We start from the raw sequence: 27,972 nt of genomic DNA, 5'->3' as shown, positions 1-27,972 counted from the left end.
CAGGCCACTACATTGGCCAGGCAGGGAGGAGTTTTCAGGGTGCAGCACGTACTGGCTGCAGGCACCACCCCTCTCTCCAGCTGGCTTTGACCAGCCCCACTTTATAGCAGATAAAGGGAGGCAGAGAAATGAGGTCCCTGATTTTAACGTACACCCAGCCGAGGACGCGCAGCCAGGATTTGAATGTGGGCTGTTGTTTATTGGGGGCCTGCTGTATTTGAGAGCCCACCGCAAGGATCAGAGAAGGATAGGGCAGAGCTCACTGCTGAGGCAATTATAAGTTCATGGGGAGGGCAGTGGAGCTGTCAGGGGAACAGAACCACGTCCAGGCAGCTCAGAAGCCCCTGGGCAAGCGAGGGGTAGCAATGCTTCTAGACCAGAGAAGGCAAAAGTCCTTTGGGCCAGAGGACACCGGGGAGGGCTTTTAGGAAGGAGCGAGCCCACAGCTGGACCCCAAAGGTTTAAAGTCATAGCTCATACGAGCCAGCCAGCGCTTTGTGGGAGGCCCTGTGCTAAGTAACACACAGGCAGCATTTCTCTTTGCTGCCAGGATCATCGGATTGCCCATTTCACAGATGAAACAGCTGAGGCCCTAGAAGTTAGACTGCACAAACGCCCCAAGCTAGTGAGTGGCAGAGGTGGGATTCTGACCCACAGCATGTGACAATAAGGCCTGAGCACAGTCTGGATGGAATGGAGTGCGGAGGGCTTCTCTGTTCTGGTAGAAATAAATAGGGGAGTCCCCACCCCCAGTCTCCTGCCTCCTTCCCAGTTGTCTGGTCTCCTGATCAGCTTTGTGCAGCTCTTCAGTTTCACCCCCAGGGCTCATTTGCCTTTGACACCGGAGGCCCTAGAGGCATAGCCTTGGGTGGGAGGGAGTCTCTATCTGCACACTGCAATCTTTGAGGAGGGCTCCTTAGCTAACTCGGAGGGAGCAGGCTCCAGGCTGTTGGCCGAATCAAGTTCAGGAGGGGACTGACTGCCACCTGCTGGGCCCCCATGAACCCCAGGAGAGGAGGAAGGGGGGGCCCAGGCTGGCTGGTACCGGGTCCTCGTGCCTTCTGCCAAGCTGCCTGCCTCCCTGGGGCAGCCGAGGTGAGACTGCTCACCGGCGGGGCTCCGTTCCGTCCTCAACCTAGAAGTCGGACGTGTGTTTCTAGGCCCAGCCTTCACGGCTGCTAGAAGGGGTTGGAGTAATTCCGCGCTGGCCCCAGGCAGTCGAGGACTGGCTCCCGGGGCTGCTGAGTGGCCACCCGGATAGCTCCCATGGCTCAGTACCATGCTGTGGCCACCCTGTCCCGGGCTCGGGCTTCCGGCCTCCCGGGCTCCGAGACACCATGTTCCTGGACACACAGCTCTAGCGAAGCGACTCCCCACTCTGCTTCTCAGGGGATGGGAGTAGAAATCTGCAGCCTCGGGCAGGAGAAGCAGAACTTTGAGCTGTCCCGGGCCTGCATCCCCTGGCTGGGAGCGAGCAGATGAATGGCTGGGAGACTGCTTGGTGAGCGGGGCCAGGACATAAGGCTCAAGGGCCCGCGTTTGGGGAGCTCTCGGGCGTGGGTGTTGCCTCGGCATTTCCCTCTCCGCCCTGGGGAACTGTTGGTTGGCCAGTCACACCTGGAGGCAGAATGTCCTTTTGAACCGGGGGACAGCATCGTGCGTGCTGGTCCAGAGCTGGGTCTCTAGGGAAGAGAGCTGCGGGCAGTGCCAGCTTGACCCCTCGAAACCCTAGACCTGCTCCCCATCCCTGAGCCTTGGTTGCCCATCTAGAAAATGGACCTGACACCGGTTCCTCCCCTAGGGTTCAGGTGGAGACTGAGAGAGGCGACCTGGTAAGCAGTCCCCACGGTGCCTGATGCAGTGTCAGAGCCAGGCAGGTCATGACTGCCACGGTCGTGTGGTCTGACAAGGTGCCAGGGGAGTGCCCGGGCCCTGGACTGGGCCACACGGCTGTCTGATGCAGCTGGCGTGGTGCTTCTCAGGCCTGGGTCCTGGAGCTGACCTCAGGGCCCCGCGGCAGGAGCCCCAACCAACCACCCGCTCCGTGGAAAGGTGTGGGCGCCGGGCCCCGCCATCCCTGACGGGCTGCGCCCTCTAAAGAAGGCCTTCCCCTCTCTGGACTCTGCTCTGAGGCTGTGACTGCAGCAGCCACAGTGGATCAGGGTGGTGGCCAGGCCCGGCCAGGAGGGTCATAGGCCAAGGTTGAAATCCCTGCCCCAGCCGGCCGCCGCGTCCTGGCTGCTGACCTGAGTGAGTTCCCTGCCCAGCTCTTCCCTCACGCGTCAGGTGAGGCGTTGCGGGGTCTAAACGTGAAGAGTGTGTGCAAAGCCCGGCACCCAGCAAGTGCCCGCAGACATTGGGCGCTGTGGTTGGTGGTGTTGCTCTGGGACTGGACCTTCAGCCGGCCCTGCCCTGCACCCCCTTCGGGACCAGACCACCCTCCTCCTCAGCTGTCACCAGTGACACTCCCTCAAAGGCCTGGTCTGTGGTGGCCTGCTGACCTGACAATCAGGAGCTGGCCCTGGATGGACAGAAGGATGGGTGGTGGGCAGGGCCAGCCTGGGGGCGCCCTCACCCCTCCCCGCTCAAGGCACATTTCCTCCTCCTAAAAATTTTTTTTATTGTTTTTTATTATTTTTGAGAGAGAGGGAGACAGAGCATGAGTAGGGGAGGGGCAGAGAGAGAGACGGAAACACAGAATCCGAAGCAGGCTCCAGGCTCTGAGCTCTCAGCACAGAGCCCGACACGGGGCTCAAACCCACGAACCGGGAGATCATGACCTGAGCCGAAGTCCAATGCTTAACTGACTGAGCACCACCCAGGCGCCCCAAACTTTCTCCTCTTTAAATGCTGATGAGTAACTTGGACTCAGGCTGATGGCAAGGGTTCTTGGGGACAGCCTCTTTGGGGGCTCCACGAGGCTGGTCCCCAAACTCCAGCTTCTGGGGTCCCCAAGCTCCCCGGTTGCCCTGGCAACCAGGCACCTTGCATGGTCCCCAGCAAAGGTCCCCTTGCCTCTACGGCTGCAGTGGCGGGGGGGGGGGGCAGGAGTGTGGCTCGCCCCTGTCCAGGGCTGACCTCTGGTCCCCCACTCAGTCCTGTCTGTGCCCTCAGACTCAGGGTGCAGGACACCCACCCAGAGCTTGAAGGCGGAGCCCTGCCGCACACAGCAGCCTTTTTCTTCTCCCCCAGTTTTTAGAGCTTATGGTCTAAGAGATGAACCAGGACTTGAACTTGAGAAGTCCCTGTTTCTTTTCAGCCCAGATCCTCAGTTTCCACTCTGAATGGGTGTGGGGTGCCGCGTTTAAACTGTCCCAGGAGACTTGGATCCCAGGAGGGCTGATCAGGCCCTCTGATCTGTCTCCCGCTGTGGTTCCTGCATTTGAGCAAAATGCCAAAAAGTCCGAAGGCTGCAGGGCTGGCTCGGGCAGTTTTAGGACACCTGCCCTCTCCAAACTGGCTCTCCTCCAGGTTTCCCTAGGTGCCCTCAGGGTTTTCCTGCTAAATGTCTGTCGGCAGCTCCTGGGGGCTCTGGTTGTTGGGTACTGCCCAGTAGCAACAGCGCCCTGTCCCCCTTTCCTGGGCACCACCTGTCCCGCTTCCTGGGCGCCACCTGTCCCCCTTTCCTGGATGCCACCTGTCCCCCCTTCCTGGGCGCCACCTGTCCCCCCTTCCTGGGTGCCACCTGTCCCCGCTTCCAGAGCGCGACCTGTCCCCCCTTCCTGGGCGCCACCTGTCCCCCCTTCCTGGGCGCCACCTGTCCCCCCTTCCTGGACGCCACCTGTCCCCCCTTCCTGGGCGCCACCTGTCCCCCTTCCTGGGTGCCACCTGTCCCCCTTTCCTGGACGCCACCTGTCCCGCTTCCTGGGCACCACCTCTTCCCCCTTCCTGGGCGCCACCTGTCTCCCCTTCCTGGGCGCCACCTGTCCCCGCTTCCAGAGCGCCACCTGTCCCCCCTTCCGGGGCGCCACCTGTCCCCCTTCCTGGGCGCCACCTGTCCCCCCTTCCTGGGTGCCACCTGTCCCCCCTTCCTGGGCGCCACCTGTCCCCCTTCCTGGGCGCCACCTGTCCCCCCTTCCTGGGTGCCACCTGTCCCCGCTTCCAGAGCGCCACCTGTCCCCCCTTCCGGGGCGCCACCTGTCCCCCTTCATGGGCGCCACCTGTCCCCGCTTCCGGGGCACCACCTGTCCCCCTTCATGTGCGCCACCTGTCCCCGCTTCCGGGGCGCCACCTGTCCCCCCTTCCTGGGCGCCACCTGTCTCCCCTTCCTGGGCGCCACCTGTCCCCGCTTCCTGGGCGCCACCTGTCCCCGCTTCCTGGGCGCCACCTGTCCCCCCTTCCAGGGCGCCACCTGTCCCCCCTTCCTGGGTGCCACCTATCCCCCTTCCGGGGCGCCACCTGTCCCCCTTCCTGGGCGCCACCTGTCCCCCCTTCCTGGGCGCCACCTGTCCCCGCTTCCTAGGCGCCACCTGTCCCCCCTTCCTGGGCGCCACCTGTCCCCCCTTCTGGGGCGCCACCTGTCCCCCTTCCTGGGCGCCACCTGTCCCCGCTTCCTGGGCGCCACCTGTCCCCGCTTCCTGGGCGCCACCTGTCCCCCCTTCCTGGGCGCCACCTGTCCCCGCTTCCAGGGCGCCACCTGTCCCCCCTTCCGGGGCGCCACCTGTCCCCCTTCCTGGGCGCCACCTGTCCCCGCTTCCGGGGCACCACCTGTGCCCCTTCCTGGGCGCCACCTGTCCCCCTTCCGGGGCGCCACCTGTCCCCCTTCCTGGGCGCCACCTGTCCCCCCTTCCGGGCGCCACCTGTCCCCCCTTCCTGGGCGCCACCTGTCCCCCTTCATGGGCGCCACCTGTCCCCCCTTCCTGGGCGCCACCTGTCCCCCTTCCGGGGCACCACCTGTCCCCCCTTCCTGGGCGCCACCTGTCCCCCCTTCCTGGGCGCCACCTGTCCCCCCTTCCGGGGCGCCACCTGTCCCCCCTTCCTGGGCGCCACCTGTCCCCCTTCCGGGGCGCCACCTGTCCCCCTTCCGGGGCGCCACCTGTCCCCCCTTCCTGGGCGCCACCTGTCCCCCCTTCCTGAGCGCCACCTGTCCCCCCTTCCTGGGCGCCACCTGTCCCCCTTCCTGGGCGCCACCTGTCCCCGCTTCCTGGGCGCCACCTGTCCCCCCTTCCAGGGCGCCACCTGTCCCCCCTTCCGGGGCGCCACCTGTCCCCCTTCCTGGGCGCCACCTGTCCCCCCTTCCGGGGCGCCACCTGTCCCCCTTCCTGGGCGCCACCTGTCCCCGCTTCCGGGGCGCCACCTGTCCCCCCTTCCTGGGCGCCACCTGTCCCCGCTTCCGGGGCGCCACCTGTGCCCCTTCCTGGGTGCCACCTGTCCCCCTTCCGGGGCGCCACCTGTCCCCCTTCCTGGGCGCCACCTGTCCCCCCTTCCTGGGCGCCACCTGTCCCCCCTTCCGGGGCGCCACCTGTCCCCCCTTCCTGGGCGCCACCTGTCCCCACTTCCGGGGCACCACCTGTGCCCCTTCCTGGGCGCCACCTGTCCCCCTTCCGGGGCGCCACCTGTCCCCCCTTCCTGGGCGCCACCTGTCCCCGCTTCCGGGGCGCCACCTGTCCCCGCTTCCGGGGCGCCACCTGTCCCCCTTCCTGGGCGCCACCTGTCCCCCCTTCCTGGGTGCCACCTGTCCCCCCTTCCTGGGCGCCACCTGTCCCCCTTCCTGGGCGCCACCTGTCCCCGCTTCCGGGGCGCCACCTGTCCCCGCTTCCGGGGCGCCACCTGTCCCTGCTTCCTGGGAGCTTTCACGGGCCAGGCGCCAAGCTGGGCATGCTGCGTCCATTTTCTTAACACCCACTCTTGCCCTGTAGGAAGTTGCTGCTCTTTTTCCCATTTCACAGATGAGCTCACTGAGGCCAGGGCCAGAGAGGCTCAGCAGAGCTGCAAGTCAGAGCCTTTCACGAGAGGCAGTGCCCTGGGGTCTGGTGGGTGCCTCCTGTGCCCAGGGCTGCAGGGTGCCGGTCAGTGTCCAGTGAGGGCCTGGGGTAAACTCTGTGAGTCAGTGGCCCTGGGCAGCGGCCCCCACCCTGCCTGAGTGTGACCGGGTCTCCATGTGTAGCCTGAAGAGGAGACAGGAGGACACTGTGGTACAAGCTCGGGCCCTTCTTTGTCCGCCCCAGCCCTCAACCAGGTCTCTTAGGAGCATCCAGTCCGAGGTGGAGGCCCCTGTGGGTCTGGAGGCCCCTTATGGCCCCTCATTGTGGCTTCCACGGGAAATGTATACCCAAGGAGGGCAGAGGGGCGATTGGAATGAAGGTGCTGTGATGTCTCCAGATGTGTGGGCCCCGGCCGCCTTGTGGGACAGATGGCAGGGCTGGGGAAAGACCAATAGGTCCCCTCAGGTCCATCCCAAAGGAGGAGGGGCGGGCGACCCCATTTTTCTCCTTTGAGCAAATGGGGCCTGGCCTGAAGTCAGCTGGGGACAGGCATCCTGCTGGCCTGTCACCCTAAGAAGGCTGATCAGGTGACACACGACCAGATGCCACCCAGGCCATTTCTCCTTGTCCCTGGGGCTCTGAGCTGTACTCAGAGGGACAGCAGAGGGTGAGGCACAGAGGTGCCATGCTTCCAGCCTCCGCTTCCCGGAGCCTGGGGGTACCCTCCCCCCTCTCCCCACTTGAGCCAAGCCGTGGAAGGTCAGACAGTGTGTGGGGCATGGCTGCCAATTGGGTCTCGGGGACCTGGGGACACTGGCCCCCCAAGGACACAGCCATCCCTGTGGCATTCTTTTCCCTACAGAAGCCTCCCCTCAGGACATCTGCTGTTTGCTGGGCAGCTCCCATTCTCCCCCAGGAGCCCCCCAGTCCCTCGCCACAGACCTGCCCTCTCGGGCTGCCTGCTCCTGGGCCTGCATGCTGTGCACACTGCCAACAGGGTGGTCCAGGGTCACCCACAGGTGCCAGGGCCCTGCTTTTCCTGCCCTAGAGGGTCGGGGGTGGGGGGCAGATGCCAGGCTTGGCTGCTTTCCTTCTCTGTCCCTGGAAGGGAGTAGGAGCCGGAAACAAATGCCACCCCCCCCCCCCCCCACCGTCTGCCAGTTTCTGCCCAGGCTCCAGGGAAGTTTGCCTGAGAACCTGGCCCTCTGTCTCTTAGTAGATGGTTTCAATGGCGCCTGCACTCGGCATTGCTCTGAGCGTCTGGTTTTGTGTCTGTAGCGGCTGCTGCATGAAGGGGCCAGAGCAGCCCCGCGTCTGTGTGACAGGGTAGCGACTCCCGGTCTGTCCCTCTCAGTGTCCGCCCCTGCCCCCCACCCCCCACTGGCTTCAGAAGGGGGCCCCAGGGGGTGGGGGAGGGGCTCAGGAACCATGTGACACGCAGGCCAGCTGCTCTGCCAGCGAGGCGGGTGGCTGAGTGCAGGGCCTGCTCTCTGGCCCTGCGGGGGGGGGGGGGGGGGGGGACTGCCTGGCGAGGCCCCTGCTAGGGCCGGCCTTGACGGAGCCCCGCTGGGAGCCAGGTGCTATGTGGAGTTCAAGTGCAGTGCCCTCTGGCGGGTGGGTCCTGCACGGGGACCTCCAAATCGCTGCCACCAACCTGGGTGTTTTGGACACGGACTGGTTCCCAGCTGGGCCAAGTGTGGCTCAGAAACCCTGGAGAAGGGCAGGTGCTTCCACTCGAGCCTCGGCCTTTGCAGGAAGCATTCTGACCCCTGAGAACGTGCCTGGGTGGTGGGTCCCCAGTCCGGCAGGGGGACAGCTGGTCCCCGAAGCCTGTCTTCTCTGAGGCCTCTTCCAGGCAGGGAAAGGGAAAGTGAGCCTATGGCTCAGCTTTTCTGCTTCAGGAATCTCCCTTCCTCAGTGGAAAGGCCGGACCTCCACGTGTCCCGGCTATTTGACGGGCGTGGGCGTGGGAGGTGCCGCTCGGGGTTGGGGTGACCTCTGCCTGTGGTTCCCCCTGGCTTCCCAGAAGCCGGCTGGCCCTCTCTCTGGAGAGAATGTGATCGCAGTGGCTTCCCCGTTGGCATGGTGCCCAGTGTGGGAGGGCAGCCACAGGCCAAAGGAAGTGGCCTTCCCGAGGGCAGCCCCCCCAGGGCCCTCAAGGGTGGGCAGGAGGCGAGAGGCCCAGGCACCCCATCGCTGCCCCCAGGGGCGCAATGGGGCCCAGCTTAGGCCAAGGGCTTCAGGGAGGGCACTTTCGCCTGGGTCTTCTGTAAGCTGCAGCCCACCTCGGGTCGGGGCAGTGACCCACACTCCCAGCTGCGGGTGAGGACTGGCAGTGTGGCCCTGTGCCAGCTGGCACCTCCCGGCTCCTCCCTCAACTCTCAGAGGTCCCCTTCCCACTGCGGGCTTGCCCTTCCCTGGACAGGGGCAGGTGGGAGACAGGGCTGTGAGGCCCGGGCTGACGCGACTAAGTGGCCTTAGCCAGGGCTTGATGGTCACGGCCCCCCAGGCCAGCCTGTTCCGTGGAAGGGGTGGCTGCCCCCTAAAACCAGGGCATTTCCTCTCTGGTCCTGGTCCAGGGAGCAGCCAGATGATCCCCCTTTCTACAGCCCTGTGATTTTGGGTCCCGTGAAAGCCCAGTCCTCTGCCCAGATGCCTGCACCGTCATCATTTTCACCCCATCCCCATGCACGTGATTACGGACAGGGAAGGGGAACTCCTCTGTTACCCAAGAAAGCACCCGGGCTTGAATGAGCAGAAAGGGAAGGAAGTGGCGTCGGATGTGGCCTTCGGGGATGCCCAGCACCTGCCCCAGACCCGTGATGCTGACTCCGGGGCTGGGTCCATAGGAGCTGCTGGGTCAGCCGAGGGGTGTGTGGGGGGGGGGGCATGATGATGAGCTGGGGAGACATGACGAGGGCCTGGGGCCCCAGACCGTGGGGGAGGCACCTTCCGGGTGGCACGAGCAGGTGGCTGGGGGTTTGGGAGCCTGGGGACTTGTCTCGCTCGTACCCAGCTTGTGGCTGGTGGAGTGGGAAGGGGGCGAGGCTGGGGGTGGTGTCCACCTGCCCCGATACTACTCCTGAGAGCCCTCGAGCCGTCGGCCCATTTAGTCCTGGCCTGGGGATCTGTGTGGACACCGGGCCTCAGCTGCGGACCCGAGGTTCATGAGGCAGCCCCTGACGCCCCCGCCTGGTGGCCGGGCACTGTCTCCACAGAGCTGCACGCAGGAGATCGGCGAGGAGCTGGTCAACGGGGTCATCCATTCCATCTCCCTGCGGAAGGTGCAGGCACACCACGGCGCCAACAAGGGCCAACGCTGGCTCGGGGTGAGTGCGGGCAAGGGGGCCCCCACCGCCGGGACCCTGCGGAGGCCCGGGGGCCAGACGCCGCTCGGCGACTCTGTTGGGTTCCCTCCCAGGGCTTTCGTGCCCCCCCCCCCCCCCCCCCCCACTGTCTGGTCCTGGGCTCGGCCGGGAGCATCCCTCTGCACGTATTTGATGAATATGAAAAAAGACACTCTTTGGTAAAACATTTATATTTAAAAAATATATTTTTAATGTTTATTTATGAGAAAGAGAGAGGGCGCACACGCACTTGTGCGGGGGGGAGGGGCAGAGAGAGAAGGAGACAGAGAATTGGAAGCAGGCTCCAGGTTCTGAGCTGTCAGCACAGAGCCCGACGCGGGGCTCGAACCCACAAACCGTGAGATCATGACCTGAGTCAAAGTCGGATGCTCAACTGACAGAGCCACCCAGGCGCCCCCCCAAAAAGACCCTTTTCGAAAAACACAGCAAAGGCACTTCCCTGCTTTTTTTACTTCACGTTAGGCTGCAAGTGATTTTGTACGTTGCCCCAGTTTTTCTCGTTTTAATTCCTACCCCCGGTTGTGTCAGGGGCCGTGAGCCCACCCTTGCAGACCCTCAAGCCCTTCCGCATCACCTCGCTTAGAAGGGCTAGTTTGACCCAAAAGGGGCGGAGGCTGAGGCTACTATATAACTTGTGGTCTCCTGGGGCACAGCCCTGTGACCCCTCCAGGTCAGAGGTAGGGCCGGACTCAGCAGCACGACATTCCAAAGGGGAGGCCCGGTCGTCACGGTGATTCACCCTTTCATGCTCTAGGACCTGGTCTTGATTCCTTCCCACAGCTTTCCCCGGGGCTGCACTGAACATGCCGTATCTCTTCTCACCCCAGAATAAGCCTCTGTGTTCTCGTCTCTAGAATGGGCAGGTTTTGCCAGGGCTCACGGGAGTGATGCTCCTAATACAAGGAGGGGCGGTCGTTTTAAGTTCCCCTAACAGAATGGCCAGAAAGTGTTGGGTTAGTATTTTTTAGCCCTCCCCATCTCCAATTCCACTTTTTTTTCCAATGCTTTATTTTATTTTTGAGAGAGAGAGAGAGAGAGACAGGCAGAGTGCGAACAGTAGTGGGGGGCGTTGGGCAGAAAAAGGGAGACAGAATCGGAAGCAGGCTCCAGGCTCTGAGCTGTCAGCACGGAGCCCGACGCGGGGCTCAAACCCGCGGACTGCGAGATCATGACTTGAGCTGAAGTCGGATGCCTAACCGACTGAGCCACCCAGGTGCCCCTTCCGATTCCACTTCTTAAGCTGAGAACCTTTTTCTGCTGGGGGCACGCATGTCTGCGCCCTTGCCACATGTCACTGAGCACTTGGGAGTTCATCTGAGCCCCTGTGTCCCACCCCAGTGTGAAAATGAGTCAGCCCTGAACCTGTATGAGACCTGCAAGGTGCGGACGGTGAAGGCCGGCACGCTGGAGAAGCTGGTGGAGCACCTGGTGCCCGCCTTCCAGGGCAGCGACCTCTCCTACGTCACCATCTTCCTGTGCACGTACCGAGCCTTCACCACCACCCAGCAGGTGCTGGACCTGCTGTTCAAAAGGTGAGCACGGCCCCCGCACAGCACAGCGGCTCCCCACCCCCTCCTGGCACCTTTTTGAGCCTCAGGTGTCTCGTGGGAACCCTGGGTGTCAGGAGGACCACCCCACATGGGGTCGTGTCCCACTGTTGGGACAAGTCCCCCACCCTGTGCCCGGCCCGTGGAGGGGGTTGCCTGGGGCTGCCGTGCTTCCTCTCTGCCTCCAGCCTGGGTGTCCCGTGCCTAGGGCAAAGCTGCTCTTGCCCTCGATTCCATATGGGGGACCCATCCTGGGGGTGGCCAGGGAGGGGTCCCCAGCCCCCTCAGGTGTCTGTAAGTTGCTGGCTGGGCTTCGTTCACTCAACAAGTGGGCACGGAGCCCCTTCTAGACGCTTCGCATACCCCAGACCAGACTCTACCCTCCTGGGCTTCCGTTCTCGTCCAGAAGTCAGCCAGTAACCCTAGACATCATAGCAGGTACGGTAGATGTGATGCCCTCACGGCCTCCTCTAGATACGGATGCATCCTTCCTTATTCTGACGAGGACGGCGGACCCCAGGACCAACTGAAAAAGTGAGCGGACTTGGGAGCTGATGGGAGGACCCCCGTCTCCAAGGTGGGGGACATCTAGGGCGGGGGCGCTGGGCAGAGCCATGGCTCCCACACGAGCTGTGATTCCTGCTGGAAGGCCGAGGGGTGGGGGCCACTCCTGCAGGAGGAAAGGAGTCAGACAGCCGTGGCTGGGGTCCTGGGCCCTGGGGAGCAGAAGAGAGGCCGGGGGCTGAGGTTGGCCCCTGAGAGAGTGGGTCCCCCCCACAGCCCACCCCAGCCCTTCCTGCCCGGCCCCGACCCGGGGTCCCAGGACGGAGGTGCGGGGGCCACCTGCTCACCCATCGACCTCACGCGTCAGTCCCCTGAGTCCAGCTGCCCGGACTGAGAACAGTGTTCCTGAGAATAGTGTCTGTGGGGAGAGGAGACCCCCAGGCGCCTCGGAGGCAGTACGGCAGCCGTGGGTGCAGGAGCTGGGGACGAGGGGCCATGAGAGCCCACGCAGGCTGGGCGGGAGGACGCTGCCTGTTCCCTCCTCCTCACACACTTACGCAGCACCTACTGTGTGCGGCCAGGGCAGGGACAGAGCAGACACGGCAGCCCTCCGCCGTCCTGGAGTTTACGCCGTAGCCAGGAGGCCCCCGGACAGACAGGGGAGGGGCAGGCCTCCCTGAGGAGGGCAGGGGTGCCCACACCATCGATGGAGGGCTCCCTCCCGTGGGGACGGCCAGGCCCCCGCCTTCTGACCGGACCTGCCCCTGCCTGGACGGCCAGTGGTGGGGGGGGGGTGGGTGCTCAGGTGGGCCTGGCCTCTGGTTGGAGGACCCCCAGGGGTGCCGCAGGGGGCCGTGGGGAAGGAAAGGCCGGGCCGCTGACTCTGCTGCCTGCCCCCTGCTCCCTCCAGTGCCATCTCCTCCATTCTGGGCACCTGGCTGGACCAGTACTCGGAGGACTTCTGTCAGCCCCCAGACTTTCCCTGCCTCAAGCAGCTGGTGGCCTATGTGCAGCTCAACATGCCTGGTTCTGACCTAGAGCGCCGTGCCCAGCTTCTCCTGGCCCAGCTGGAGCACGCAGAGCTCACGGAGGCCGAGCCCGAGGGTGAGAAGGCTGGGGGGTGGGGGATGGGGGTGCACGGGGACGGGGCGGTGCTGGGCCACCCAGGGAGGATCCCCTGGGGGCTGATGTGGGGCCAGGAGCAGAGACTGAGAGCCCCGGCAGGGGACCGCAGGGGGGCAGAGGTCCCGGTGTGGGTTCCTGGCCGCGGCTTCCCCGGGAGGCTCTGGTGGGTTCTGTCTCTGCAAAGACATCTGGAAACTTCTCTCCTCTAGCTCTGTCGCCAGCTCCAGCGCCACTTCTAAAACCAGCTCCGGAACTAGAGCCGGCTTTGGCACCTGAGTCAGAACCAGAGCTAGAGCCGGCTCCAACACCGGCTCCAGAACCAGAGCTAGAACCGGCTCTGGAACCGGCTCCAGCCCCAGCTCCGGAACTAGAGCCAGCTCTATCGCAAACTGTAGACCTAGACGCAGCTCCGGTGCCCGAGCCTCCCTGGCCGTCACCTGTGGCTGCAGAAAATGGCCTGAATGAGAAGCCTCACCTCTTGGCCTTCCCTCCCGACCTGGTGGCAGAGCAGTTCACACTGATGGATGCGGTGAGCAGTTTTTCTCAGCCGGGCGGGGCAGGGGAGCGCTTTCCTCCAGCCTCTGGTGCATTCCCTGCCATTCCCCGGCATATCCCAGCTCCGTTCCTGCGTGGTCTCTGGACTGTGGATGCAGAGATGGGACCCTCCCCACCCCATCCCTGTGTGCAGTGACGACGGATTAAATGAGACGGGGCGGTAGAAGGCTGGGCGGAGCCCCGCCCATTCGATGGGGGGGTGGAGCTCACCGTGGTACGTCCAGCTCCGTGGGTCACCCCACCATCTGCTCGGGAGGCCTCGGCACCTACGAGGCACCTGCCGTGTCCTGGAGTTTACGGCAGACAAAGCCTGTGGGTGGAGCGCCCGCGGTGAGCGTGCATCTGGACAGGGCGGGGGGACCTGAGCCACGATGGGGGAGCCGAAGGTGCTGCCTGGCGTGCGCAGCTGTGAGCCAGCTTCTGGTGGTTGCAGTGAGTGAGGGTGGGCGTCTGAAAATGCCAGACGCTCTTCGCTGCCCGTGCGTCATCTGGGTCACTCGTGCGCTGGGCGCCCACGGTCGGCGGAGAACAGAGCCCAGAGGCACGGCCCCCACCCCGGGCCTGCGAGGCTCGAGCCACATCCTCAGCTTTCCCTGAGCTCCAGGCCTGACCGGGGACCCTGCCTGGGACTAGGGAGACCGGGGACGCTGAGCTGGGGAGCTGGGCCGTGGCAGTGCTAGGTGACGCTCCCCATGATCCCCCAGGAGCTGTTCAAGAAGGTGGTGCCCTACCACTGCCTGGGCTCCATCTGGTCCCAGCGGGACAAGAAGGGCAAGGAACACCTGGCTCCCACTGTCCGCGCCACGGTCACCCAGTTCAACAGTGTGGCCAACTGCGTCATCACCACCTGCCTGGGGGACCGGACTGTGACGGCCCGGGACAGGGCCAGGGTGGTGGAGCACTGGATCGAGGTGGCCAGGGTATGCCTTGGAGGGGCCCTGGGGAACCCCTTTCTCGCCTTCGTCTGCCCTCAGGGCTGTGGTCTGTGGTCCACGGCCCTGCAGAGACCCCAGCCCTCCCTTCCCAGCGGCTCGCTGGCCTTGATTCACACGTCCCACTGCCTCGACGCTCCCGGCCCGCTTAACGTCCTCCCTCGTGTTGAGCTCAGAGCCTCCTCCCTGGGAGTGTCACGGACGGGGGCCCAGGTGCTCGTTGGGGCTCCCTGGGAGTCTGTGTCACCCAGGATGGAAGGTCAGAGCTCAGGGGACTGCACCCGCACCCCACGGCCCTTCTGTTCCTCTGCCAGGAGTGCCGTGTCCTCAAGAACTTCTCGTCTCTCTACGCCATCCTGTCGGCCCTGCAGAGCAACTCCATCCACAGGCTGAAGAAGACGTGGGAAGAAGTTTCCAGGTGGGGAGACCTCTCTCTGCAGGAGCTGCACCTGGAGGGACCCGGGACCCCCCAAGCGACTGAGCATTGTCCCCTCTGTGAGCCTGGGACCTGCCAGGAGGCAGCAAATCCTGAGGCCGGCCTCCTGGCTGGGGGGCACCCCTCCAAGTGTCCGTTGGCCTTAGGCCAGCACCTCTGCCCTGGGACTCAGTTTCCCTATCTGTCAAGCACTAGACAGAGCCACATTGGAGATTTTCCTGTGTTTCCTTGCCAGCCACACCATTCTGTCCCCTTGAAATCCAAACCGATCCAAACAGAGCCACACACGTGGAGCTCGCCTCCCCCGGCCCACAGAGCGCCCTGGGCCCAGCAGAACCCTGGGTGAAAACCACCCGTCCGGGCGGTTGGGTCCTTGGGTCCTAAATGGATGGGCACTCACACCCCTCCCTGCCATTCCCATGGTTCTCCTCCCTTCCCCCACCCAGGGACAGCTTCCGCATCTTCCAGAAGCTGTCGGAGATTTTCTCGGATGAGAACAACTACTCACTGAGCAGAGAGCTGCTCATCAAGGTAAAGTCTGGGCAGAGGAGGGAGGTTCTCGGTGGACGTTTCTTTGAAAAGTTCCAATCCTGTCTGGGCTGGACTTTGAGGAGAGTGGGATCTTTTTGGTGCATGGGCCGGTGGGGGGTAGTTTGGGGGACAGGAGTCCCCGATAATGGAATGGTGTGGGAGCAGCTGAGGTGTTCTACAAGGCGGGGAGCGGGGGGGGGTGGCTGGATCGGCAGGTCTCCTGCTTCCTCCAGGCTGCTGGGCGGCTGGGGTGGGGTGGGAGGCTCCTTCCCTCGGCGCTGCAGCTCAGGGTGGGCACACCCTGGCTCCCTGGGGACAAGGTACCGCAGGGGGTGCCAGAGGCTAAGTCCCGAAGGGGCTGCTCGACCTTGGGTCCAAATGAGCAGTCCTGGGACACAGCTCTGGGAGCCCTGGGGGACTCCTCACCCCGCCCCGGGGCAGGCGCCACAAATGGATCCCAGACATCCTGCAGGCTGTCACTGCAGGGCCTCAAATTAGCCGGATGACCAGTTAGCAGGAACAGATCTCCAGCCCACTCACTTCTGAGTCCCTCTGGGACCTTGGGCAGGTCACTACCCCTCTCGGGGCCTCAGTTTCCTTAGCGGGAGAGCGGAGGAAGGATGAGCCTGGGGTCCCTCTAGTCTCACGACTCACGGGGAGGCAGTGAGGTACCAGGAGAAGAGGAGTGTGGGAGAGTTCTGTGCAGGGCCCCCACCTCGGAGAGGGCACGGGCTGCTGAGTCCTTGGAGACCTCCCGAGAGTGGGTGTCTTGCTCACCTGCACTTTCCAGACCAGGAAACAGGCTTGGGGAGGCCAGGCCACTGGCCCCATGTTCCCACACCCCGGGAGCGCCAGGGCACCCCACTGGTGGCAGCAGAGCATTCGGACCAGTGACCAAGTACCAAGGTCAGGTCTGCTGGAGGGGAAAAAGGGGAGGAGAGGAGTGTCACACTGATCCCGTCCCCAACCCTGGCAGGAGGGCACCTCCAAGTTTGCCACCCTGGAGATGAACCCCAAGAGAGCCCAGAAGCGGCCAAAGGAGACGGTGAGTGCACTCGAGGCCGAATGGGGGGGGGGTGCCGGCCCGAGGCAGGAGAGGAGGGGTCGCCCCGAGCCCTTCCCCCCTGACGCTGCAGTGACCTGAGCTCCTCTGGGCCCTGACAGGGCTGCGCCCTGACCAGCAGGGGGTCTCGAGGGTGCCGATGGCAGCTGGGCTCGGTGGGCTTAGGGGTGGGGAGGGTCCAGGGACCACAGAACCTTAGCGAGGTTGGGGTCTGTGGGCACTGGGAGGGAGTCTGGGGGAGACTGCTAAAGGTCCCCGGGCTGCTCCGAGTGGGAGGCTGGGGGAGGCCTCGGTCGTTGCTCATAAGCCCTACCCCAACGTCACAGGGTGTCATCCAGGGCACCGTTCCCTACCTGGGCACCTTCCTCACAGACCTGGTGATGCTGGACACCGCGATGAAGGACTATCTGTATGTGAGTGAGCCCCGGGGGCCGGGGCCGGGCGGGAGTGGGGCCGGGGTCCTGGAGCCCTAGGGGAAAGCGCCCCTCACCGAGCCCTGAGCTCTCAAGCGCTGGGCACACCTTGTCTGAGGGCCCCCAGCCACCCCCACGTGCCTGGGCTCCTGCCCGGCTCACCAGTGAGTAAACAGAGCTAGGTGCCCAGCCGCTGAGGCTTAGAGCTGCCCAGGGTCTGGCCCAGCTGCCCACGGCCCTCCCTTGGGCAGCAACCACAGGAGGAGAGAGGCCCGCCCCCCAAGCTGGGCCTTCCTGCCTGAGGCCTCAATCCTTTTGTCCTCAGAGGGCTGGGCCAGTAGTTGTTTGAAGCTCTGTCCCTCTGCCCACCACTCCCTAGATCCTAGGACCACCCCCTCCCCAGGCCCAGAGGTGTGTGTGTGTGTGTGTGTGTGTGTGTGTGTGTGTGTGTGTTCGTTCGTCCACCCCGCCCCCTGGTGTATGCTGTCAGTAGTGCAGCCTGAGAGGGGCTGAGGGGTGGTCATGGGCAAGGGGACGCCTTCTGATGCTCTCTGGCTGTCTGCCTTCCAGGGGAGACTGATCAACTTCGAGAAGCGGAGGAAGGTGAGCGGCTGCTGTCCGTATGTGTTGGCAGGGGGGAGGGGGGGTGGAAATCAGAGACCTGCCTCAGCTGCATCCTGCTTCCTGTTATATTTGTGGGGAGAGTTGGATACACAGAGGAGGGGGGACCTCTCCCACTGGAGGGGGGTACAGGAGGCCAGAATCAAGGACAGCTTCCTGGGAGGGGCTGTTTTGTTAGAACAGAGTGGCCCTGGGCGGGAGTAGAGAGTAGGAGGGAACACAGAGACCCTGGGCCCCTGCCCCGCCCAGCACCCCCACCCACGACCTCCCCGGCAGCCCCCCGGGCCACACCCAGCACCGCATCCATCCCATCACTGTCCCGTCCTTCCCTCTGGGCCCCAGGAATTCGAAGTGATCGCCCAGATCAAGCTGCTCCAGTCGGCTTGCAACAATTATAGCATCACACCCGAGGAGCACTTTGGGGCCTGGTTCCGGGCCATGGAGCGACTCAGCGAGACGGAGAGGTGAGGCTGGCTGGGTGCGGGTGGGGCACGGCAGGGGCGGGCGGGCTGCGGTGTGGGATCCTGCTCAGGACCGGGCTCTGTTGCCGGGTGGTGGCTGGGCGTCTGGACCCCCACTGCCGGGCAGGTTCTGGGAGGGAGACCCGAGTGTGCCTCCTGCTCACCTCACAGCTGCCTCTCTGTCCCGTAGCTACAACCTGTCGTGTGAGCTGGAGCCCCCCTCCGAGTCGGCCAGCAACACCCTCAAGGCCAAGAAGAACGCGGCCATCGTCAAGCGCTGGAGCGAGTGAGTGGCCCCGGGCTGGCAGGAAGGGCTCCCTCGGGGCTTACGGAAGCCTCAGGCTGAGCGCGACTGGGGCCACTTGTCTACCCTCCCTGGGCCTCAGTTTCCTCCTCTGTGAAATGGGGCGATCCTAAATCGGTCGCTTCCAAAGCAGGGACAGACGTGGTGCTGGTGACTGACCGAGCCCTTGGCGCAGAGCCCGGAGTGCCGAGTGTGGGGGTGGGGGCAGGGGTGGGTTGTGTCCCAGGGGAGGCCCCCCGAGTAAGCTGAGCCGTCCACGCAGCCGCCAGGCCCCCAGCACGGAGCTCAGCAGCAGCGGCAGCTCCCACTCCAAGTCCTGTGACCAGCTCAGGTGCGGCCCCTACCTCAGCAGCGGGGACATCGCCGACGCACTCAGCATCCACTCGGCCGGCTCCTCCAGCTCCGACGTGGAGGAGATCAACGTGAGCTTCGTCCCGGAGTCCCCCGATGGTCAGGAGAAGAAGGTGACCGCCCGCCCCTTCTCCCTGACGGCCCTTCGCGGGGCCCAGGGCCCCCACGCCACACCCGTGAGCGGCCGAGGGGCGCTCCCGGCTCCCGAACAGAGCGCCCGGGGTCCCCCGGAGCCGGCCGCTGGCCCCGGGCGCCCTGCTGACCGTGCCGTCCCCACAGTTCTGGGAGTCGGCCTCCCAGTCGTCCCCGGAGACCTCCGGCATCAGCTCGGCTTCCAGCAGCGCGTCCTCCTCCTCGGCCTCCACCACGCCCGTGGCTGCCACGCGCACCCACAAGCGCTCCGTCTCAGGGGTCTGCAGCCACAGCGCCTCACTGCCCCTCTACAACCAGCAGGTGGGCGACTGCTGCATCATCCGCGTCAGCCTGGACGTGGACAACGGCAACATGTACAAGAGCATCCTGGTGAGCGGCGCGGGCGGGCGTCCCCGTGCCCGCGCTCTGCCGGGCCGCACGCGCGTGCCGGGCTCCGCCCCCTGCCCGCTGTCCTGGAGCCGACCTTCGGGGGGGGGGGGGGGGGTCGGGAAAGACAGATGGTCGGCGGACAAAAAGAAAGCAGCTTCCGTGGAGATCCGGGGCCGGGGAGGGCTTCACAGACAAGGCACCCGAGGCGGGCAGGGAGGGAGGGACGGGGGGAGGCCTGAGGTCCGCGGCTTGGGGCCTGGATCTCCGTGGCGGCAGACAGAAGCCGCTGCTGGCTGGGGTGACGGGTCGGGTGACTCAGGGCTTCTCTGCGGGGGTGGGCTGGTGGCCGGAGAGGCGGAGGGGCCGGTCAGGAGGCGGTCAGGCGGGGAGAACGGTGGCCACCAGGCTGGTGGCTGTGGAGGTGATGGGCGGTATGAGACATTACATGTCATTTAGCGCCTGAGATCAGGCCAAGGGGATTTGTCTCCAGACACTGTATGTGCTGCTGGTGGGGGCAGGGACTCGCGTTCCAGAACTCAGGCTGTAGACGAGCCCTGTGCACCCTCTGGAGGTCCCCCATCTGGTCACAGTGCCCACGTTCCCTGGGGCAGCGTCCTCGTTGGCCCCTGGCGTGTGCCCCTTCCTGGGTGGGAACCGGCCGCGGGAGACCTAGTTCGCAGCTAGCAGCCCCAAGGAGCGAAGAGAAAAGGCTTTTCTCCCGGGGCCCCGCAGCCAGACGGCCAAGCCCGAGGGCCGTTCACAGGGACAGGCTGGCTGAGAGGGGAAACGTGCTTTCGAAAGAACCTCAAATATGTGAAATTGCACGCACGCGTGACCCTGTCCTCATCCGTGCAGGCTGCCGTTAACAACAGGTCGGGTGCCCGTTACATACCCACCGCGTACTGAGCTGCTCTCCCCGCCAGGAACTAGCCTGACTGTCCTTAAAGAGCCGCCTGTATGACCCCACGTCTGAGGCCCGTCTGCACTCTGGCCTTTGGGGTCGAGGCAAGACGGGCGGCCTGTGCTGGCCACCACAGCAGCCTCTAGCCAGTGCAGGCCTGGCCTACAGGCAGCCCCTGGGCATCTGGCCAGCTCCTCTCCTACCTCCAGGGCTGGGACTAGACGCCCTCTCCTCCCTGGGTTCACTGATCCCATTGTCCCGCCAAGCCGGGATCCAGGGGAACAGCCCCCGGGAGCAGGCAGGTTCCCACGGTGGCATGGGAGGAGGTGGCAGGCTTGTAGGAGAACGGGGGGTGGGGGAGGGGAGGCAGGAACAATGGGGAAAAGACTCTCATCGTAGTGTGGGGGGCCTCCCGGGGCAGGACCAGGTGGTGAGGCGCCCGTGGACCCAGCCAGAAGCTGAGCCTTTGAACGCAGCGCGAGGCAGCTCCGAGGGTCCCTGGTGCTGTGCTCTGTGGGGGCTCCTCCCGGACCCTCGACCCCATGGCTGCCCCCCCCCCTCCCTGATCCAGGTAACCAGCCAGGACAAGGCTCCAGCCGTCATCCGCAAGGCCATGGACAAACACAACCTGGATGAGGATGAGGCCGACGAATATGAGCTCGTGCAGGTTATCTCCGACGACCGCAGTAAGTCCGGGGCCAGGCGGGCGGGCTGCGGGGGGGGCAGCACCACACCCCAGGCCCAGGCCCGCGGCCCCGCGCTCCCTGGGGCAGCCTCCTCGCTGGCCCCTGGCGTGTGCCCCTTCCTGGGGGGGGAACCGGCCGCGGGAGACCTAGTTTGCAGCTAGCAGCCCCAAGGAGCGAAGAGAAAAGGCTTTTCTCCCGGGGCCCCGCAGCCAGATGGCCAAGCCCGAGGGCCGTCCACAGGGACAGGCTGGCTGAGAGGGGAAACGTGCTTCCGAAAGAACCTCAAATATGTGAAAATGAACGCACGCGTGACCCTGTCCTCGCCCGTGCAGGCTGCCGTGACAGAACACCGCGGGCCGGGGAGGGGCTGTTAAACTAGTGAAATGTACTGCTCACGGTTCTAAAGGCTGGAAGTCTAAGATCAAGGTGCCGGCAGGGTCAGGTTCTGGTGAGGGCCTTCTTCCGGGTGGCAGACGGCCACCTTCTCGTGTCCTCACGTGGCAGAAGGGGCGTGGGGGCCTCAGGAATGGGATTATAAAATCCTGACCTCATCACTGCCCCAAGGCCCCAGTGCTTGGGGCATTAGGATTCCCACACGAATCTTGGGCACACACGATCATTCTGACCATAGCAGACGTTAACAATTGAAAAAAAAAATTTTTTTTAGTGTTTATTTATGTATGTATTTATTTTTAATATTTTTTTTCTTTTTTTATTTTTTTAAACGTTTATTTATTTTTTTGAGACAGAGAGAGACAGAGCATGAATGGGGGAAGGTCAGAGAGAGAGAGGGAGACACAGAATCCGAAACAGGCTCCAGGCTCTGAGCTGTCTGCACAGAGCCCGATGCGGGGCTCGAACTCACAGACCGCGAGATCATGACCTGAGCTGAAGTCGGATGCTCAACCGACTGAGCCACCCAGGCGCCCCGATTTTTAACATTTTTTTAATGTTTCTCTTGGAGAGAGAGAGAGAGGGACAGAGCACAAGTGGGGGAGGGGCAGAGAGAGAGGGAGACAACAGAATCCGAAGCAGGCTCCAGGCTCTGAGCTGTCAGCACAGAGCCCGATGCGGGGCTCAAACCCGTGAACTGGGAGATCGTGACCTGAGCTGACATCGGACGCTTCACCGATGGAGCCCCCCAGTTGTTTGTTTATTTTTGAGGGAGAGCACGCGCAGGGGTGGGGCAGAGAGAGAGGGGGACAGAGGATCCAAAGCGGGCTCTGTCCTGACAGCAGAGAGCCTGACGTGGGATTTGAACTCATGAAACGTGAAATCGTGACCTGGGCCGAAGTCAGGCGCTTAACCGACTGAACCCCCGAGGCGCCCCCGGAGGACGCCAAAACCAGGCTCCGAGGGTGTGGCTCAGTGGGTCAGAGCTGGGAAAGCGACAGAACCAAGAGCAAGCACAGACTCGGAGCCGGGCTGCGGGGCTCGGAGAGCTCGGGCAAGGTCCTTAGGCCGCCTTTGCCTGTGTCCCCCTCCCCACGAGAGCGGGGAACGAGCCAGGGGTTAATCCCTACGCGCAGCTGGAAGCACGTGCTGTGCAGGTTACCTGTTCGGACCGTCCTCGCCCTGTTTTCTCTCCACGAGCCGCACGTTTGCTGCCGGCCGTTAGTGACCCCCAGCGGCCCCACAAGTGGTTTTCTAAACCCTCTCTCACCTTCTTGCACCATTTCGGTGGCGTGGGGAGGGGGACTGCGCAGGCGCGTGCCCCATGTTGCAGGGCGGGAGGACTGAGGCCCAGGCAAGGCAGGGAAAGTGAGGCAGGGGCGCAACGCTGGGCTACAGACAGGGTAGGAGGGGCTCAAGTAAAGCCTGGCATCTGCCACTCGGAGCAGGGAGGCGTCCTGGCCCCGGGCACGGAAGACCTGGGGCAGGGCCTGCCCGTCGCTGGGTCCCTCGGGGTTCTAGATTCCGGCTCGGGATGGTGGTCAGTGGAGGCAGCAGGCGTGCGGGACGGATAACCCTTTTCCGGCTCCAGGCCGAGGCGGGGACTTAGGGAGTCGAGTCCCTTTGTAACCAAGAGTCACTGGATTTCACGAGTGCCAGCAGTCGACCCTCGGCAGGTGTCCTTCCCAGGGGTCCTTGGTATTCCTGGGTTTAGACTGGGCGTCTCAGGCCTTTGGCTCGGGCCTGCCCTCGGTGGCGGTGGCGGGGGGGGGGGGCAGGTGAGGTCTCTGTCAGCACCACTGACCCCCCCCACCCCTCCCCCACCAGAGCTGAAGATCCCGGACAACGCCAACGTGTTCTACGCCATGAACTCTACTGCCAACTATGACTTTGTCCTAAAGAAACGGACCTTCACAAAGGGGGCAAAGGTCAGGCATGGCGCCAGCTCGACTCTCCCTCGCATGAAGCAGAAAGGGCTCAGGATCGCCAAGGGCATCTTCTAACTCGTCCCCGGTGCTGGCCTGCCACGGGGACCCCTCTTGCAGGGTCCGGCTGCCTGGGTAACTGAGCACTTCCGGACTCCGGTGGCCCAGGCCAGGCGGGCACCCTCTGCCCAACCCGCCAGCTCAGGCCACCCCCAGACTCGTTTCACCCTCAACGTCTCTCGCCGCCGGGATTGACGCCTGCTCCTTGACGGGCTGACCTGGCCTCCTGTGGACCACTCGCCGCCTTAGGTGCCTTCTGCTCTCCGGAACCGGAGGACCAGCTGACTTTGGCCGAGGAGCGCCGTCGGTGGGCACAGAGCCCCGCGTGCCGCCGGGCACTGCCCTCTGTGCGCTGCCCCTCACACCTGCTCAGGTGTGGGTCACTGCCACCTGTGCCCGTGGGCACCCCAGGGCACCTGCTCATCCACTGGGTCTGACCACTGCAATTCTCTCCTCCGCCCGCGGGCATCGGCCGTGCCCTTCTGGGGTCCCGGCCCCTCTTGGCCACCACACTAGCCTTTCCCGGGCCGCACCAAAGATCCCACCGTCGGGGCCAGCAGAGTGAAGGAGTCTCGCCCACCCCCCGCCCAGCCCTCCCCCAGGAGGGTGGGGTGGGGGGAAGCCTCTTCACAGATCACACTCTTCACCCCGTGAGTGAGGACGGTCTCAGACGAGTCCCGTTGACACTGAACCTCACGACACCGCGGGTGCCGCTCACTCCCACGCCCTGGGCTTCACGAGACCGCACGAGACGGGGGTTAGTGGGAAAGAAGGATTTGGGGGAAGGGGAGGGGTGTTGAATATTTGTATAAAAGGCAAAAACAAAACAAAACAAAACAGAAAAAGTTTACCAGTTGGGGAGGGGCAATATTTATTTGTTGTAAATAGCAAATGCTAGACTTGAATATTCTATTAAAATCCAGTTTCTACTATAGCCTGGGAGTCGTGGTTTTGTTCTTGCACATCCAGTGAGCTACAGACGCTCACCTTCTGTGTTCAGATAGGAAATCTTGCATGGCTGGCTTATTTGTATGGAGGAGAAGCGAGAGGGGCCAGCCCCCGTTCTCCGGCTCCCCTCCGGAAACACGCAAGCCCATCTTTCACGGAGCACATAGATGCTCACCTCAGTGGCATTCACCTGGGCACCGAGCCCCCCAGAAACCCTGGGATTAGAGGCTGGAGGTACTTTCACAGGACATAACCACAAGCCTGGAAACTTGGGTGTGTTTAAAAATAACATTGGTGAGGGGCGCCTGGGTGGCTCAGTCAGTTAAGCGTCCGACTTCGGCTCAGGTCATGATCTCACGGTTCGTGGGTTCGAGCCCCGCGCCGGGCTCTGTGCTGACAGCTCGGAGCCTGGAGCCTGCCTCGGATTCTGTGTCTCCCTCTCTCTCTGACCCTCCCCTGCTCACACTCTTGTCTCTGTCTCTCAAAAATGAATAATAAAAAAAAAAAGTTTAAAAAAATACCATTGGTGAGAGAAAATCGTGGAAGAAGCCATGCCAGGGCCAGCCTCTCCAAGAAGACCGTTCAGCCGGGGGGAATAACGATCAGAATTAACAGTCCGGGGACTCCGGGACCTCATCCAGCACGAGAGCCAGGGGCATGCTTGATGGCCAGCAGCACAGCGGGACGTCGGCGGGTCAGGCACCTCTGCCAGACCTCACGCTGACCACCAAGGCAGCAGGACAGAAGCTTCGGTCCCTGACCAACAAGGAATACAGGGAACGGCAGAGCTGGGAAAAGTCACTATAGAAACGGAAGACCGTAGCTCTCCAGCAGCCAAAGTAAGCCCTGGTTTCCAGAGTTACCACATCATCATCTCCAATATCCAGTTCCCAACAAATTGACAAAGTTTACAGAGAAGTAGGAAAATGGGGCTTGCAGGTAGGAAAACAGAACCGGACAAAGTGCCCGAGGGAGTCCAGAAGGTGAAGTTACTAGTCAAAGACATTCAGTCGACTGTCTTAAATACGCCCAGCGAGTTAAAGGAAACCACAGACAAAAAGCAAAAAAAACAAATCAAAAAAAAAAAAAACAAACAAACCCTAAAGGAAATCAAGAGAACGATGTAAGAACAAATGGGAAGTTTAACAGAGACAGAAAAACTCAGGGGTTCAAAGTACGAGACTTGACAAACTCACTGGAGGGGTTCAGTGGCAGACTTGCGCAGGCAGAAGAGAGAATCTGTGAACTTGAAGATCAGGACGACGACACTGTGTTCCTCGAAGAGCAGAAAGGAAAAAGAGTGAAGAAAAACGAACAGTCCCAGAGGCACTGCGGTGACATCCTCAAGTATAACAACATGGGCAGACAGGGGGTCCCAGAGGAAGAAGAGGGAAGGGACCAGAGAGATTATTTGAAGCAATAATGGCTGGGAACTTCCCAGATTTGACGAAAGACCCAGATCTACACACAAAGAAGCTCACTGAACTCCAAGCAGATAGACTCCAAGAGAGCCACGCAGAGATACGTGATAATCAAGTTGCTGAGAGACAAGGAGACAATCCTGAAAGCAAGAAGCGATTGATCGTGGACAAGGCACCCTCAAAAAGATGAAAAGAGGGGTGCCTGGGTGGCTCAGTTAAGCATCCGACTCTTGATTTCGGCTCAGGTCATGATCTCATGGTTCATGAGATCGAGCCCCACGTCAGGCTCTACCTTGATAGTGTGGACCCTGGTTGGAATTCTCTCTCTCCCTCTCCCCTGCTCCTCCCCTGCTCATGCTCCCTCTCTCTCTCTCTCTCTCTCAAAAATAAATAAACATTAAAAAAAATTGCTGTAGCAATACGCTGTATTTAAAGAGACTCACTTTGAACACAAATATACAAAAAGGGGGTGGTGCCTGAGTCAGTTAAGTGTCTGACTTTGGCTCAGGTCATGATCTCGTGGTCTGTGGGTTCGAGCCCCGCGTCGGGCTCTGTGCGGACAGCTCGGAGCCTGGAGCCTGCTTCGGATTCTGTGTCTCCCTCTCTGTCTGCTCCCTCCCCTCTCGTGCTCTGTCTCTATCTCTCAAAAATAAGTAAACGTTTAAAAATAAATAAAAAATTACCTAGAACAGGGTTGTCTGGGTGGGTCAGTCAGTTAAGTGTCCAACTCTTGATTTCGGCTCGGGTCATGATCTCACGGTTCGTGAGATCGAGCCCCATGTCGGGCTGTGAACTGACAGTGTAGAGCCTGCCTGGGATTCCCTCTCTCCTTCTCTCTCTGCCCCTACCTCAGTCTCTCTCTCTCTCTCAAAATAAATAAATAAACTTAAAAAAAAAGAAAAGATCTAGAACAGGCAAATTGGGACAGAAAGTAGAAATTGGGACAGAAAGTAGACTCTCGGGTGGGGGAGGAGAGAAGGGAGGACGGTGTTATTGACTAATGGGTACAAAGTTTCAGTTGGGGGTGATGAAAAAGTTTTGGAACTAGATATGGTGACAGTTGCACAACAGTGTGACCGGCCCTAACATCACTGAATTGTACTCTTAAAAGTAGTTAGGGGCGCCTGGGTGGCGCAGTCGGTTAAGCGTCCGACTTCAGCCAGGTCACGATCTCGCGGTCCGCGAGTTCGAGCCCCGCGTCGGGCTCTGGGCTGATGGCTCGGAGCCTGGAGCCTGTTTCCGATTCTGTGTCTCCCTCTCTCTCTGCCCCTCCCCCGTTCATGCTCTGTCTCTCTCTGTCCCAAAAATAAATAAACGTTGAAAAAAAAAAGTAGTTAAATTGGCATATTTTATGTTGTATATATTTTATGCCAATTTTCAAAGAACGACATTTGCAAAGACCACTTCCTGACCCAGGACGGTGGCTGACCTTGTACGGTTTTGGAGGAAGAGGGAATATTTTCTGCTTGTTCTATTGGGGTTTCTGTTGACCACCAGTTAGGAACTTACGGATTTCAGGGTTAAATTTGAATTCCATCAGCGCTAAGCGGTGGCAGGGGGGGGGGGTGGGGGGGTTGTAAGCAGATCAAAAATTTGCAATAGGAGTGTATTAGCCAGTGGCCTATGGTCAGGCACCTCTCTCTAGGGGCCCGTGGTCAGCCCTTTACCTGGACTGAATTCTTCCTGGGATCCTCGCCTCTGTCCTTCGATTTCCTCCTCCTGCCTGCTTTGAATCTGGGGGAAAGATTTGTAATGCCGCCTGAAGGCTACAGCCGAGCCTTGTTCCGTAAGCCTTTCCGCTACCTATGAGCTAGGATTTTCAGCCTCCCTGCAACCCTACATATAACTGATTTTGCCCAGAAACACGCTAAAAATCCCCACCCCACCCCCCACCTCTCCCTGCCGGGCTCACGGTGGCTGCCCATCCTGGCTGGGGTCTGATGACTCCCGGCTGAATGCCGGTGGGGATAAGCGTCCCGCCAGTGAAAGACCACCACACCCCCCACCCCTGGCCAAGACGAATTCTGGAGCCATGTGGGTCTGAGGTCCAGTATCGGGCCATCGCCAGCATATAGATAGACTCAGTCGTGTTGATGCCAAATTGTCCTAAACGGTAGGTAGGCCAGAGCCCTGAGAGCTTGAAGCACCCTGGATGGCTGGGTTGGTTCTTTGTCCACGTCTGTGCTTTGCTTTGTCAGGGAGGAGATGGGTGCACTGGAACCTTTCCTGCGGGGACAGTAGAAAGAGGGCCGCACTTCCGGTAATCATAGTTGACCGTTGAATAGCACGGGTCTGAACGTGCGGGCCCAATTCCTCACAGCTTTTTTTTTTTCCGATACACAATAGTACTGTGAACGTATTTTCTCTTCTTTACGATTTTCCTTTTTTTTTTTTTTTAATGTTTATTCATTTTTGAGAGACAGGCGGAACATGAGCGGGGGAGGGGCAGAGAGAGAGGGAGACACAGAATCCGAAGCAGGCTCCGGGCTCCGAGCTGTCCGCACAGAGCCCGACGCGGGGCTCGAACTCACGGACCGCAGGATCACGACCTGAGCTGAAGTCAGATGCTCAACCGACTGAGCCACCAGGCACCCCAGGAGACCATTTGAAATACCTATACAAAATACGTGTTAATCGATGACTTAACGCTATCGGTGAGGCTTCTGGTCGACAGTAAGGCTGTTAAGTTTTGGGGGAGTCAAAAGTTCTATATGGGGGGTCGGCACCCCTAACCCCCACGCTGGTCAAGGGTCAACTGTATTTTCAACTTCATCCTCTGGATACCGCCTGTAAAGGCAAAAGCCAGATGAATTGTGGGATGACCTTGAGTTGTCACCGACAACTGCAGGTGTCACCCAGACATAGCGCAAGGCCGGCCTCTGCCGGAAAGGTCTTCTCCGCCCGGACCTGGACCCCGGTGCCCCCACCACTCTGACACGGCCTGGCCATTCAGGGATGCGATTTCCTGAATGACAGGCAGG

The 27,972-nt window shown here is 62.0% G+C and overlaps 1 protein-coding gene across 5 annotated transcripts in view; it reads left to right on the top strand.

Annotated features, from left to right (window-relative positions):
• Positions 1-23,556, top strand: part of RALGDS (ral guanine nucleotide dissociation stimulator) — a 47,453-nt gene extending 23,897 nt beyond the window's left edge. For 3 of the 5 annotated variants that reach the window (XM_047830404.1, XM_047830403.1, XM_047830399.1), the window contains exons 2-18: positions 9,143-9,253; positions 10,631-10,824; positions 11,275-11,373; positions 12,254-12,447; positions 12,678-12,997; positions 13,728-13,943; positions 14,270-14,373; positions 14,838-14,922; positions 15,899-15,967; positions 16,312-16,398; positions 16,969-17,001; positions 17,362-17,483; positions 17,671-17,766; positions 18,047-18,248; positions 18,415-18,657; positions 20,130-20,244; positions 22,465-23,556. In XM_047830404.1, coding sequence (XP_047686360.1) covers positions 9,143-9,253; positions 10,631-10,824; positions 11,275-11,373; positions 12,254-12,447; positions 12,678-12,997; positions 13,728-13,943; positions 14,270-14,373; positions 14,838-14,922; positions 15,899-15,967; positions 16,312-16,398; positions 16,969-17,001; positions 17,362-17,483; positions 17,671-17,766; positions 18,047-18,248; positions 18,415-18,657; positions 20,130-20,244; positions 22,465-22,640 — 2,466 coding nt within the window. In that variant the 3' untranslated portion in view covers positions 22,641-23,556. The remainder of the gene's footprint in view (positions 1-9,142; positions 9,254-10,630; positions 10,825-11,274; positions 11,374-12,253; positions 12,448-12,677; positions 12,998-13,727; positions 13,944-14,269; positions 14,374-14,837; positions 14,923-15,898; positions 15,968-16,311; positions 16,399-16,968; positions 17,002-17,361; positions 17,484-17,670; positions 17,767-18,046; positions 18,249-18,414; positions 18,658-20,129; positions 20,245-22,464) is intronic. The other 2 variants (XM_047830402.1, XM_047830401.1) reach the window with 2 other exon arrangements.
• Positions 23,557-27,972: the final 4,416 nt, after the last annotated feature.

Source organism: Prionailurus viverrinus, chromosome D4 (assembly GCF_022837055.1).
Source record: "Prionailurus viverrinus isolate Anna chromosome D4, UM_Priviv_1.0, whole genome shotgun sequence".
NCBI lineage: Eukaryota > Metazoa > Chordata > Mammalia > Carnivora > Felidae > Prionailurus > Prionailurus viverrinus.
The sequence above is the reverse complement of the archived record's forward strand: the minus strand, read 5'-3'. Positions and strand labels throughout refer to the sequence as shown.